Here is a 13,809-nt window from a genome sequence, read left to right as displayed (position 1 = left end):
TGATCACTGCGGTAGCCTCTGATTGGCTACCACAGTGATCAGTCACTGTGAAGCCAGCCCTTGTGTTTCTTTCTCTCTCTGTGTGAATGGAGGAGAGAGATACATTGCATCTCTCTCCTTGCAGAGAGAGAAATAAAAAAAATTAAAAAAAAGGACGCATCGCAGCGATACCACATTATGTGTATGTTATTTGTTGTTTGTACCCGTAGTACAGCCCAGAAACAATAGTGTGCATTTTGCTTTTTTTTTTTTTTTTGGCCTACCTAAAACACGTTGACACTGATACTAATTTAGGAAAATTAAAAAAAAAAAAAAAATCATGTCTAATATATACTGACTCTAACCTTTTGACCCTTACTTGAACCAACCAATAACCCTGGCACTGACCTATCAAATATATGGTGTAGTGCTGCGCTGCCTCTCTAGAAAGTGCAATGTGACTTAAATATAGTAATAACAAGAATTCTACAGCTAAATTTAAAAAAAAAAAAATATTGCAATGATCGCTATTTTATTCACCAGATTCTTTGCTAAAAAATATATATAATGTTTTGGGGGGTTTTAAGTAGTTTTCTAGCAAAAAATACTGATTTTAACTTGTAAACAAAAAGTGTCAAAAATAGGCTCGGTTATTTTAGGCCTTTTCCTTTGATAAAAAAATAAATAAAAAATCAGACCTCCATAACCATTTACCACCAAATAAAAGCCCAATTTGTCTTGAAAAAAATGCAGTATAATCCACCTGGATGCACAAACTAGCTGTGACGATATGTACAGTTTTACCAATACATGTCAAAGTTGCAAAATAGTGCTTAGGCATTAACATTTGTTTTACCCTTAGGCGTGAAGGGGTTATTGTGTTTCTCTCTCATTTTGTTTGACAGACATTGTGAACAGGCTGTGTTGGTGGTAACCCTGAGTTAAAAGATTTATTAGCGAGAGGTAATCAGGAAACACTTTATAGTACAAAAAATAAAGAAACCAAAATGTAGCTGCAAATTTTTCTCAAAACCCACCGCTGGACTCCCGTATAACACATTCTTGTGACCAGTCCGTTTAATTTTTTTTCCTCAAACCAGCTACAAAATTTCCAACATCATACATGTGCCCAATGCTGCAATTTCCTTAAAGTGCCACCATACCCGTAATCCTTTTTTCCGTCAGTCTTTGACACCTCTCCAATAAAGCACTGGAAATGTCGCCCCGTTATAGCAGCTATTGTATCAGCCCGCTGGACTTCTTATTTGTGCAATCCTGTTTGTCGCAACCGAGGACCCATACTACGAAACAAAGTCAACAAGACAAAGCTGGAGTAGAGTCCAGAACTTGCAAACTTGTAGCAATCTGCTAGACATGTGCAATGCCAGCCCAAGGCAAGAGAGACCGGCCATTTTATGGGATTGGTTATCTTCTTAAGTGCTTCCCATCACACTTATTATACGGATGTGCCCTCTCATCTGCTTTTTATGACAAAAATGTGGGAGTGTTGTGCATCAAACCCCTTCCGTTCTCTAGTTTTGCTATTACAACCTCTCTGTGAAAGACACACGGAACCATGAACCCCATCCCGCAAGCATGGTGGTAGAGGGGATGAAGGCTGCTTTGTCTGTAAGCTGCTGCACACAAAGACTTTGATTCATTCTCCTTAGATGTCCAGTTGAAAAGGAGGCAGCAGCGATTGTTCAGTTCTTAGTGGCACGGCCTATGATGAAAGTAAGACAGTGCTCATATTGAGAGGTATCTCAGTCTCCACCCTGGTCACTCTTTTCTAGGGGTATCTTTGGGGGGGAAACTGGGTGTAGGGGCAGTGTAGGGCCTTCCCTTTAGGAGCAGTTGGGTGTTTGGGATGAATGGAGACACAGACATCTCTGCCCCTACACGGGGACCCCTGCATAGTGGGGTCCGGCCAGAGGCTTGGGGGGTCTGTACAATATGATACAGGCAGGGAGAGTGCAACAAAAGTTCAGGTAGGAAGTTTGGGTTCCAAGCGGAGAGAAGCTTCATAAAGACCTTCTTCATCCAGCACTCCTGAAGAGTCCAAGAGATACTGTGTGACCTGCAAGAGACAAAAGAAATTTCAAATTGAGATGTGTGTTAACATCCACGCCCTTTTTTTTGGCATTTTTTGGGCACATGGTCTAAACTCTGCTCCTGCTGTTCACCACTACGTAATACGAAGACTGTACCAAAAATAATGGAAATATGGGCACAACTTTTATTTATTAACGTACATGGGTCGTTCAAATGTCACATGTTGGTAGAGTAACTCTTCCTCTATAGCAGTGGTCTCCAAGCTTTCTAAACAAAGTGCCAGTTTACGGTCTTTCAAACCATAGGGGGGCCAGACTTTGACCAGTGACAATAAAAAAAGTTCCCCACGTCAGTGGGAGTAAACAATGCCTCTGGCTTTGGGGGCAGTAAAAAAATTGAATAGTGCCTGTGGTCAGTAGGAGAAATAGTGCCAGATCATTGGTATTGTTGGTATTAGTGGGAGGGATAGTGCTCCATAATTGGTGTCAGCGGGAGGACTAGCACCACATTGTTGATGCCAGTGGAACAAATAGTGTCCCATCATTGGTGTCAGTAGAAAGAATAGAGCCCCACTGTTGGTGTCATTAGGAGGTATTATGCCCCACTGTTAGTATAAGTGGAAGGAATGGTGCCTGGTATCAGTGGGAAGAACAGTGCCCCTAAGGGCCTAAAAAGCAAGCAAAGGACAGCAGACCACTGCTCTCAGGCTTGGTGGTCAGTGGGAGTAAAAAAAAAAATTACATAGTACCTGTGGTCAGGAGGAGGAATAATGCCTCATCATTGGTATTGTTGGTACTGGGGGTAGGGATAGTGCTCCATAATTGGTGTCAGCAGAAGGACTAGTACCCCATTGTTGGTGCCATTCAAACGAAAAGTGTCCCATCATTGGTGTCAGTAGAAAGAATAGTGCCCCACCCTTGTTGGTGTCAGTGGGAGGTATTATGCCCCTTTGTTGGTATTAATGGAAGGAATGATGCCTTATCGTTTGTTATCAGTGGAAGGAATGGTGCCTTGCATCCTTGTATCAGTGGAAAAAAACACGTCCTAAGAGCTGGATAAAAGCAAGCAAAGGCCTTGGGCCACAGTTTGAAGACCACTGCTCTATAGCAAATCATCATCTTCTTTTTCGTTGCAGGCAAAAAATGGAATCCAAGCAGAAGGAACGTGCCACCACTGAGTTCTTGATGAAGGAGAGGTGCAGGCTGTCTAACACCCACAGAAGGTTACAGAATGTTTATAGAGATGACACCATTAACAAGAGTCACCAATGAGAAGACATTGCTCTTATCAATGGTGTCATCTACGTAAACATTGTGTAGCTGTGGATGTTGGGACAGCCTTCATCCCTTCTTCATCAAAAACTCAATGACGGCAGGTTGCTTCTTCTTGGAAACCATTATTTACCTGCAATGAAAAAGAAGAAGAGTTACTATAGAGCAGCGGTCTCCCAACTGTGGCCCTTTGCTTGCCTTTATTCGTCCCTTAAGAGGAGTTATTATAGAGAGAGTTACTCTTCTATGAAATTTGAACGACCTATGTGCAGTAAGTTAATAAAAAATAAAATAAAAAATTAGGCCCACTTTTGCTTTACTTTTGAAAATGAGGAATTTCATAAAAGCCAATGCAGGTGGGTGATTTTAGGAAGTCACGTGCAGAAATATTTGATATAAAAATATTTATTGTTTTAATATGCTGGGATTTACAGAAAATACGTTTTGGCAAGACTGACCCATAAAGTTCACTATATTTTTTATAGCAGACACCCTACAGAATAAAATGGCGGTAGTTACAATTTTTTGTCACACGATATTTTCGCTGCAATTTTTTAAACGCAATTTTTTTGGGAAAAAATACACTTGAATTCATTTTAAGGGGAAAAAAACCCCCACAATATAGAACCCAATGTTTGGTAAAATATGAAAGATGATGTTACACCGAGTAAATAGATACCTAACATGTCACGCTTTAAAATTGCGCACACTTGTGGAATGGCACCACTGACTTACTAAAGAAGCTGAGGGTAAAGGTGATGGACTGGCCAAGCATGTCTCCAGACCTAAACCCTATTGAGCATCTGTGGGACATCCTCAAATGGAAGGTGGAGGAGCGCAAGGTCTCTAACATCCACCAGCTCTGTGATGTCATCATGGAGGAGGGGAAGAGGACTCCAGTGCCAACCTGTGAAGCTCTGGTGAACTCAATGCCAAGAGGGTTAAGGCAGTGCTGGGAAATAATGGTGACCACACAAAATATTGACACTTTGGGACCAATTTGGACATTGTCACTTAGGGGTGTACTCACTTTTGTTGCCAGTGGTTTAGACATTAATGGCTGTGTTGAGTTATTTTGAGGGGACAGCAAATTTACACTGTTATACAAGCTGTACACTCACTACTTTACATTGTAGCAAAGTGTCATTTCTTCAGTGTTGTCACATGAAAAGATAGAATAAAATATTTACAAAAATGTGAGGGGTGTACTTACTTTTCTGAGATACTGTATATGGCATTTTCCATTGTAAATACATTAAGATGTTGTTATATATTGTATAATAATTGTGTTGATGTATTTTATTACAATATAGTGTTACATTAATCACTTCCCGTAAACCCACGTACCTGTACAGGGATGTTGCCTACAGCTGGAGGCATCACCCCGATACCGTTTTTTAGAGCTAGCGTTCGCCTTTTTTGTAATGACAACCGATGCGGCTGAGCAATCGCTCGGCCGTTATCACAGGAAGCAGGAGGGGACGCAGGGACACCACCCGCCGGTCTCCTGTCTCACCGGGTGACCCGAACAACCAGCCGCCATGTCTGCTGGCTAATTAGAGTCCCAAACTAACCCGGATTCGGGTTCATTCAGGTCTCCGATCAAGTAACCCGAAAGCAATGTCTCAACATTACTTCCGGTTTACTCGGCTGCCAAAAGTGCCGAATAAAAAAAAAAATTTCAGTATTCAAAAATGCAGATTTTGGTGTTTTGAATGCTTTTAAGTGCAGATGAGGGGTTTGGGGTCTTTTAGACCCCCGATCCCTCCATAAAGAGTACCTGTCACTGCCTATTGGAGTCGGTTCACACTACTCCGACTTGTCAGGCGACCAAGTAGCGCTCCATGCTGTGCAATGGAACCGTTCTAATCAGAGTGACTAAAGTCGCTCCGACTTAGAAAAAGGTTCCTGCACTATTTTTGGGCGAAGTCGGAGCAACTTGCATTGACTTCTATTATGAGAAGACGTTTGCAAGCCACGATGAAGTTGTGCTGCACAGGCAACTTCAAAGTCGGGGTGACTTTGAGTCGCCGCGGTGTGAACCGACTCTTACTGTCACAAGGGATGTTTACATTCCTTGTAACAATTAGGGTACGTTCACATGTTAGCGTAGCGGACCAGAAATCATTGCAAATGGCGGGACGCCTGTGTGTTGCCGTTGATTTGCAATGGCACCCCAAAACGCTGTGCGATGTTGCCACGATTTCCGCCTGCCGAATCACGGTAACATCACGCAAACAAAATCGCGGTTCGCATGACGCCCAAAAAAGGTACAAGAGCTTCTTTGGGGCGTCATGCGACCGGCGATTTTGTTTGCGCGATGTTACTGCGATTCGGCAGGCGGACAGCGTTTGGGGTGCCATTGCAAATCATCGGCAACACACAGGTGTCCCACAATTTGCAATGATTGTGGATCGCGGGCAGAATCGCGGTGATTCTGCCCGCGGTCCGCTACGCATCACATGTGAATGTAGCCTAAAAGCGACCAAATATTTTATTTAAAAAGGAACAGTGAAAAAAATAAAAAATAAAATAAATAGGGGGAAAAAAAAATTGTTTTTAAAGCGTCTCCGTGTGCTCCTGCACCAAAGAAAACGCATATGCAAGTCGCGCCCACAAATGTAAGCGGTGTTCAAACCACACGTGAGGTATCGCCGCAATCGTCAGGCGGAGAGCGATAATTCAGTGGATCATAGGATTTCATTTTAGACCCCGGATATCTCATTAAAGTGAACCGGTCATCAAAAAATCATCACATAGGGGACTATTTGTCTCCTGTGATGAAAAAAAAAAAGTAAAAACAATATATATATATTTTTTTTTTTAAAAGTAAAAAATTAAAGTTACACCCAAGCACATAAATGTAACTAAATCCCCATATTTACTTATTACCTACTTGCCGACCGCCCGCCGCAGATATACTGCGGCAGGCTGGCTTGACTGCGCGAACCGCCGTGCTTGAATGGCGGTTCGCAGGAGCACTCCTTGGGGCACGCTCACGCCCCCATTAGGCAGCGGGGAAGGCGATCATCGGGAGGCCAGCAGGCCACAATTGCCACTGGGCACCCACGATCGCTCCCCGTGGAGGGAGAATGACGGTCTGCGGTTGTAAACACAGCTGACCGTTGTTCTCTCTGGAATGAACACAGAGCTCCTGTGATCCTCCTTTTTAGGATCACAGGTCTCTGTGTTGATTCCACAAGTCCCTCCCCTCACAGTTAGAAAACACCCCCTAGGCTCACACTTAACCCTTTGATCGCCCGTGTTAACCCCTTCCCTGTCATTAGTACAGTAACAGTGCATATTTTTAGCACTGATTACTGTAGTAATGTCACTGGTCCCCCCAAAAGTGTCAAAAATGTCAGTTAGGGGTCCGATCTGTCCGCCGCAATGTCGCAGTCCCGCAAAAAATCGCCGCCATTACTAGTAAAAAAAATAAAATAAAAATAGGCTACTGAAGTTTTCCGCCATTTCACGGGCACACGCAAATTTAAGGCTCGACATATTGGGTATCTGTGTACTTGGTGCAACCTCAGCTTTTAGATTTTACCAAACAATTGGGTCATTTATTAGGTTTGTGTGCTCTAAAATTAACTTTACTGTACTTATATTCTGCATTTCCTAGACCTTTGCAGTAATATCGCGTGACATAAAAAATTGGAACTACCACTATATTATTCTCTAGGGCAGGGGTGTCAAACTCGGTCTTATTGTGGGCCCCACCACCATTATGGTTGTCCTCAGACTGGATGTCAAGAAAACCCCAAACTCCCTTCCATCAGAAGTCAAGAATCCCCCATCCTCTCTTACATCACAGTGCACCCAACTTACCTGCTGCTGAGGGCAGAGCTGGGAAGAAGAAAGTTCAGGGTCTGGAGGAGGACCAGAGGAGTATGGGGGGGGGGTCAGCTGCCTGAGTCTGAGACCAGGGGAGGCGGAGACAGAGATGCAGGATCAGTAGAAGGAGTTCTATCCTCCCATTTGCTTCCAACTGCTAAGATGGGGGCAGAAAGGAGCCTCTCCATGGCTGCACAGAGAAATGCAGGATCTGGCATTCTGTCCTCCCTGCTGCTGACTCCCGAGACAGGGTGGGGGCGGAGATCAGAGGGGTGGCGGAACTGCAGGAGAGGTATGAGGGTCCGATGAAAAAGCCCAGAGGGCCAGATTCGGCCAGCAGGCCTTGTGTTTGACATGTGCTCTAGGGTGTCTGCTTCTTTCAGAAAATGTATAATGTTTTGGTGGTTAAGTTCATCTTCGGGGCTAAAATTTTTTTTTAAGCATGGGTGCAAAAACACGAAAAAACGTCTCTGGCAGCGAAAAGTCAAAAATGTTTTTGCTTTAAAATAAAAAAAAAATCCCTGATATTTTTTCATTTACCTATGTGTAATTTACTAGCTGGAGAACAGGGGATGTGTATTGTATTTTTGTTTTGTTTGTATATATATTTTATGTTTCCTGACAGACTCCATGGCAGCATACGTTTGGGTAGTCCCGCCTCCACTCCTACCCTATAGGACCCCACTCCCATAAATCCTTGCTCCCTTTCAGCATCCGTGTTCTTTTTTTGTCCTCCTCCATGCACCTGTTTGGTGCTGAATTCCTACAAAGTATGGTCGTTTTATATGACGCAGGGTCGTTTGGAGTCGGCAGGACCTGTTTTCCCAATAAGCCCTTGCTGCTGCGGGGTATGGGATGGGCAAGTTGAAGAGGAGCCTAGAAAGTGCCTGACAAAGCGGGCTAGTAATGGCATGGCCGATGACCCCGCTGTGGTGGGTGGCCTCATTGTATTGCCCCAACGCTGGATTGGATGTCCTCTGGCTCTAAGGTATCCCTGGTGTCTAGTGCGACTGGAGGGGTAAGTGTTTTTTCTTTATTTTATCCCTTCTGTGTACCTGGTGGTCTAGCGACTGCCTGGTGGTCTAGTGTGCGGCTCCTCGTTCCGTTCATAGTCTTCCTGGTGGTCCGGGAGGCTCTGTGAACACCGTGGAACGCTATGCGTTCCATCCCCGGCGTCCTCGGTCGCTCTGCGCATGCGCGCCGACTGACCGAGAACGAGGCTTGGTTCGCGCATGCGCAGTAGCGGCGAGTGCCGATACTCGCGCATGCGCAGTTCGCCGCGACCGTGACGTCACGGCCGGCGCCGGATTTAAACAGCTGTCAGTTCCACAGTCGGTGGAACTGACTATATATCACGGCGCCCAGCCCTGTAGCCTGTTCCCAAGAGCTGACGCTCTAGATTTCAGGTATGTGGGTTTCCTTTATGGGGGTCCTCATTTTAGGCTATCTTGGGATACTTATATGCCTTATTTATTCCAGTGGTTCCTTTTTCCTTATGGACCCGTCACCGCTCCCCTGTGACCAGCCCTCTCTTAGGTGAGTGCAGGGCTCAATGAAGGGGGGGAGCAGGATGTTCGGATGGGCATTACTGTATTGCCTTATGTGTTTTCCTTTTGCAGCTCCTCTTCTAGGACGGAACAACCGCAGGACACGCGGCAGGATCGCCATGCTAATCCGCAGCATCACCGCTCCTCCTCCAAACATGGCTCATCCAAGTCCAGATACCGTAGTAAAGACCGGTCACCTCCCAGGTCTTCACGCCAATCCAGCGAGACTAAGTGCTGGGGCTGTGGTATCCGTTTACTGGACGGTGGATCACTATGCGATTCCTGTTATTCCCGTGCATCGAATGAAAGGGGAAGATCTGACCAACAACTTGAGTCTATGGTCAAACGCATAGTCAAGGATTCGCTGGCTGATTTTAATAAACGTCAATCTCCAGCGCCAGAGCCATCGGTATCTCCAGTTAGAGAGACCACTAGCGGAAGAGCCCTCGAATCCTCTGAACCTAGCCATCCCTCGGTATTCGAGTCTGATAGCGATTCGGATCAGGATGAACCAAGTTTAGGATTCTCTTTCAATTTGGTTCCACCTTTAGTAAAGGCCGTCAGAGAAACTTTAAACTGGGAAGATCCAGTAGTTTCGGCCCCGAAGCAGAGAAAGCTCTTTAAACAGCTGAGCAAGGAACGGCTGAATTTCCCGTTTATTCCTGAATTAGGAGAAATCATAATGGAAGAATGGAGCAAGGTGGAGAAAAAGAATTCTATGATCTCAAAATTGGCCAAGCTCTATCCATTCAAGGAAGAGGAAGTCAGACATCTGGAAACTCCTCCTCTGGTAGATGCGGCTGTCATGAGGCTAGTGAAGCACGTAACTTTGCCTCTTGAGGATACTGTCTCCTTCAAGGATCCTCTTGACAGGAAAATCGGCACGGATTTGAAGCGTGTCTATCTTTCAGTAGGTGCTGCCTGTAAACCGGCTTTGGCCCTGGCTGCTTTGTCCAAAGCCATGGAAGTGTGGGTGGACAATGTGGATGATTCCCTCAGAAGCTTCTCCGAAGATGCAGCTAAGGACTCTCCTATCGAAGAGTTGAAACTGGCCTCAGCCTTTCTGGGGGAGGCGTCTATTGATGTTATTCGCCTGTTGGCCCGGGGAATGCTATCGTCCGTGACGGCGAAGCGTGCACTTTGGTTACGCCCTTGGTTGGCTGATCCTGCTTCTAAGCAGGTGTGGTGCCGTATTCCCTTTGAGGGTTCGTCCCTCTTTGGGAATAAGTTAGATAGCGCTATTTCCAAGGCTACTGGCGGTAAGTCGGGCTTTCTCCCCCAGGATAGGCGTCTTCTGGGTCAGAAGAGGCCACCTCTTAGAAGACAAAATTCTGATCGTGCCAGGGAGGCACGTAGTTATAGGCCAGGAAGGGAGTTTTGAAGAAACTGGAAATCCAGGCAGTCTTCCTTTCGGAAAGGCCCCAAGTCCAATCCGTCTGGGGAGAGAGACACGACGAAGTCCTTTTGAGATTGGGCCCGCTCAGGTCGGTCAGGTGGGAGGTCGTCTCTTTCACTTTCGGCAGGTCTGGGCGGCCTCAATCCGGGATACTTGGGTCGTCAACACGGTCTCTGCAGGTCATTCTTGGACCTTCACCAGTATTCCCGGAGACAGATTTTTTCCTACCTCCCTTCCTCGGTCAGGCGACAAAAGAGAGATTCTCTTGTCTTACGTAGACTCGCTAGTCACTCAAGGAGCAGTGGTTCCAGTGCCAGAATCCGAAAGAAGGTTCGGAGTGTACTCTCCTCTGTTCATGGTGCGCAAGAAGAGCGGCGCCTGGAGACCAGTGATAGATCTGACGCACTTGAATCGCTTCATCAAAGGAGAAAAATTCAAGATGGAGACTCTATTCTCCATTCAGCAAGCCGTTCAACCAGGAGATTGGATGGTCTCAGTAGACCTGAAGGATGCTTACTTCCACGTACCAGTGGCAACAGAGTTTCAACGATATCTGAGATTCTCGGTCGGCCAGCGTCATCTACAATTTGTATGTCTCCCCTTCGGGCTTTCCACGTCGCCTCGTACCTTTTCGAAGGTCTTATTAGCGGTGGTAGCCTTGATAAGACTGAGAGAGGTCCGTCTTTATCATTACCTGGACGACCTCCTTCTTCTGGCCCAAGACAAGTCTGTTATCCTGGAACATCTGGCTCTGGTCATCTCGTCTCTAGAGAGGTTCGGCTGGATCCTGAACAGGGAAAAGAGCCATCTGATTCCCACTCAGTCCCTGGTCTTTTTGGGTGTGCTGTTCAACACCAAGAACAGTATCATCTCTCTGCCAGAAGAAAAGATTCCGGTAATCAGGGACAGAGTGTCTCTAGCTTTGTCAGCATCACGTCTCACAGCAAAACAATGCCTAAGGGTAATTGGCACCATGGTGTCGGCAGCCCCTATGGTGAAGTGGGCTCTCTGGAGGATGAGGCCTTTTCAGAGGGGTTTCCTTCAGCAATGGAACGGAGTCAGCAATTCTCAACGAATTGTGATAACCGCAACAATGAAGAGCTGGCTTCCGTGGTGGCTACAGCTGAAGAATTTGAGCAATTGTCACTCCATAGCCCCCATATCTTGGGTGATAGTGACATCAGACGCCAGCAACACCGGATGGGGCGGTCATTGCAGAACAGAGATGGCACAAGGGAAATGGGACTTTCGGTCTCGCCAGACGGTGTCCAACATCTTGGAACTACGAGCGGCCTTTCAAGTGTTACTAGCCTTCAGCCACCTCATTCGGGGCACCTCAGTCATGCTGAGGTTAGACAACACGACTGCAGTAGCCTAGGTGAGGAAACAAGGCGGAACTCGCAGCGCATCCCTGCTTCGGGAAGTAGAGCCAATAATGACCTGGGCTCAGGAAAACCTGGTCAATCTGTCGGCAGTTTACATACCAGGGGCTCAGAACACACAAGCAGATTTCCTCTCGAGAACACAACTCAACAACAACGAGTGGTCTCTCCACGAGGATGTGTTCAGCTGGATCCTGTCCTTGGAGTTCATCCCAGAGGTGGATCTATTTGCCTCCTTCAACAACAGGAAGTTGCAGAAGTTTTACTCGAGGGACAGAGACCCCAGAGCATTCGGGTGGATGCCCTGACAGATTGCTGGAGGTTTCACAAGGCTTATGCCTTTCCCCCAGTACCAGTCATCTTTCAATTCCTGCGGAGAGTCCAGATGGAGTCAGTCAAAGTGGTTGCAGTAATCCCGTTCTGGCCCAACAGACCGTGGTTTCCCCTACTGTTTCAACTGAGCTACCGCGACCCAGTCCCTCTTCCTCTCAGGACGGATCTGCTGTCCCAGGGCTCCATCCTTCACCCATGCCCAGCCCGTCTGCACCTTCGGGTCTGGTTTTTGAAAGGGGAAGGCTGGAAGCGTTAGGATGTCCCGAAGTAGCCATACCAACTCTTTTGAGTGCCAGAAGACAAAGCACGAATAAAACCTATGAAAGGATTTGGGCTAGGTTTACTTCCTTCCTAGAGTCCAAAGGAAAGTCCTGGTCATCTCCTTCTGTGCAAGATATTCTTTCTTTTCTTCAATCAGGATTGGAGTTGCCTCTTTCAGTAAGCGCCCTACGAGTACAAGTCTCAGCCATATCTGCTTTCACAGGCATTTCCTGGGCTGCACATCCTTTGATCAGGCAATTCTTCAAAGGGGCAGTAAGGCTAAGGCCACAGAAGAAGCTGAGATTCCCCAAGTGGGACATGCCTCTGGTCCTTGATTTCTTATCATCGGTTGGCTCAAGTCTTGAAAATCCTATATCAGTGAAACATCTCACCCTCAAAACGGTCTTTCTGGTGGCCATCACATCTGCTAAAAGGGTGTCAGAGATCCAAAGTCTGGGAAGTAAGGAACCTTTTCTGACTTTTTTCCCGGATAGAGTTGTCCTCATTCCAATGCTGGGAGCAAGGCCTAAAGTCACTTCGGTTTTTCATGAGAACCAAGAAATTGTTCTCCCTACTTTCAATTCATCGGCCGACTCTCCGGAAGTCCATCCTCTGGATGTGGGCAACACGCTCAGACAGTACTTGGAAGCTACAGCCTCTTTCCAGAAAACAGATTATCTATTTGTCCTATTGTCTGGGAAGAATAAGGGTATGCGTGCTTCCTCAAGATCAGTTGCCTCCTGGATGGTAGAGGCGATTCAGTGGGCTTATAGAGAGAAAGGCTTGGTTCCTCCTAAAGCGGTGACTGCACATTCTACGCGTGGTGTCGCTACTTCATGGGCAGCTTCAAGACATGTCGCTCCGGATGTGGTCTGCAGAGCAGCGTATTGGTCGTCCATTCATACATTTATGTCACATTATTGTGTTGAGCCGGCGGCTCTTTCTTCTGTTGGTTTTGGTGCTCAAGTGTTATCTGTTGCAGGTGTTAATTAAAATTTATCAGCATCTGCCCACCCAATTGTGTTTTGGTGAGTTATTTCCCAAACGTATGCTGCCATGGAGTCTGTCAGGAAAACGGAAAATTTATATCAAATACTTACCGTAATTTTCCTTTCCTGATGGACTCCATGGCAGCAGGAGTCCCCTCCCAGTTCCTGAGTAGGCTAGTTACAGAACACGGATGCTGAAAGGGAGCAAGGATTTATGGGAGTGGGGTCCTATAGGGTAGGAGTGGAGGCGGGACTACCCAAACGTATGCTGCCATGGAGTCCATCAGGAAAGGAAAATTACGGTAAGTATTTGATATAAATTTTCCGTTATTATTGTATTGAAAAATGAATAAAAATTTAAATAAAAAAAAAAAAGGTAAACTCACCTGCTCTGTGCAATGGTATTACACAGAGCAGTCCTTTACCTCCTTTTCTGGGGTCCCTCCACTCCTCTCCTGCATGTGCCCCCATAGCAAGTCATACTTAGTACTGAAATAAATCACATCATGTCTTACCTTAGGCTGGTGCTCTATCTTGTAGGCAGTCTGCTGGAACTGCCGAATTTCTCGAATTATATGTGAAATCTAGAAAAAAAAAAAGGTAAACCGAACAAAAGTATTAGGTACAGTCAGAGCATAAATACTGAAAGATTTTTGGGAAACTTTATTTGGAAATGCCGTATTTATTTCACCTCCATATTTTATGGTCAACAGAACATTATAAAGTGCAGCATTCACCGACTGATACAACAGACTGGATATA

At 46.0% G+C, this 13,809-nt stretch overlaps 1 protein-coding gene across 2 annotated transcripts in view; it reads right to left on the bottom strand.

Annotated features, from left to right (window-relative positions):
- Positions 1-903: 903 nt before the first annotated feature.
- Positions 904-13,809, bottom strand: part of RASGRF1 (Ras protein specific guanine nucleotide releasing factor 1) — a 224,258-nt gene continuing 211,352 nt past the window's right edge. For both annotated transcript variants that reach the window (XM_082252999.1, XM_082253000.1), the window contains exons 26-27: positions 13,563-13,631; positions 904-2,056 (exon numbers count right to left, since the gene is read on the bottom strand). In XM_082252999.1, coding sequence (XP_082109125.1) covers positions 1,964-2,056; positions 13,563-13,631 — 162 coding nt within the window. In that variant the 3' untranslated portion in view covers positions 904-1,963. The remainder of the gene's footprint in view (positions 2,057-13,562; positions 13,632-13,809) is intronic.

This window comes from Pelophylax lessonae (genome assembly GCF_965119305.1).
Source record: "Pelophylax lessonae genome assembly, chromosome: 4".
Taxonomy (NCBI): domain Eukaryota; kingdom Metazoa; phylum Chordata; class Amphibia; order Anura; family Ranidae; genus Pelophylax; species Pelophylax lessonae.
This window is presented reverse-complemented; position numbering and strand designations above follow the sequence as displayed.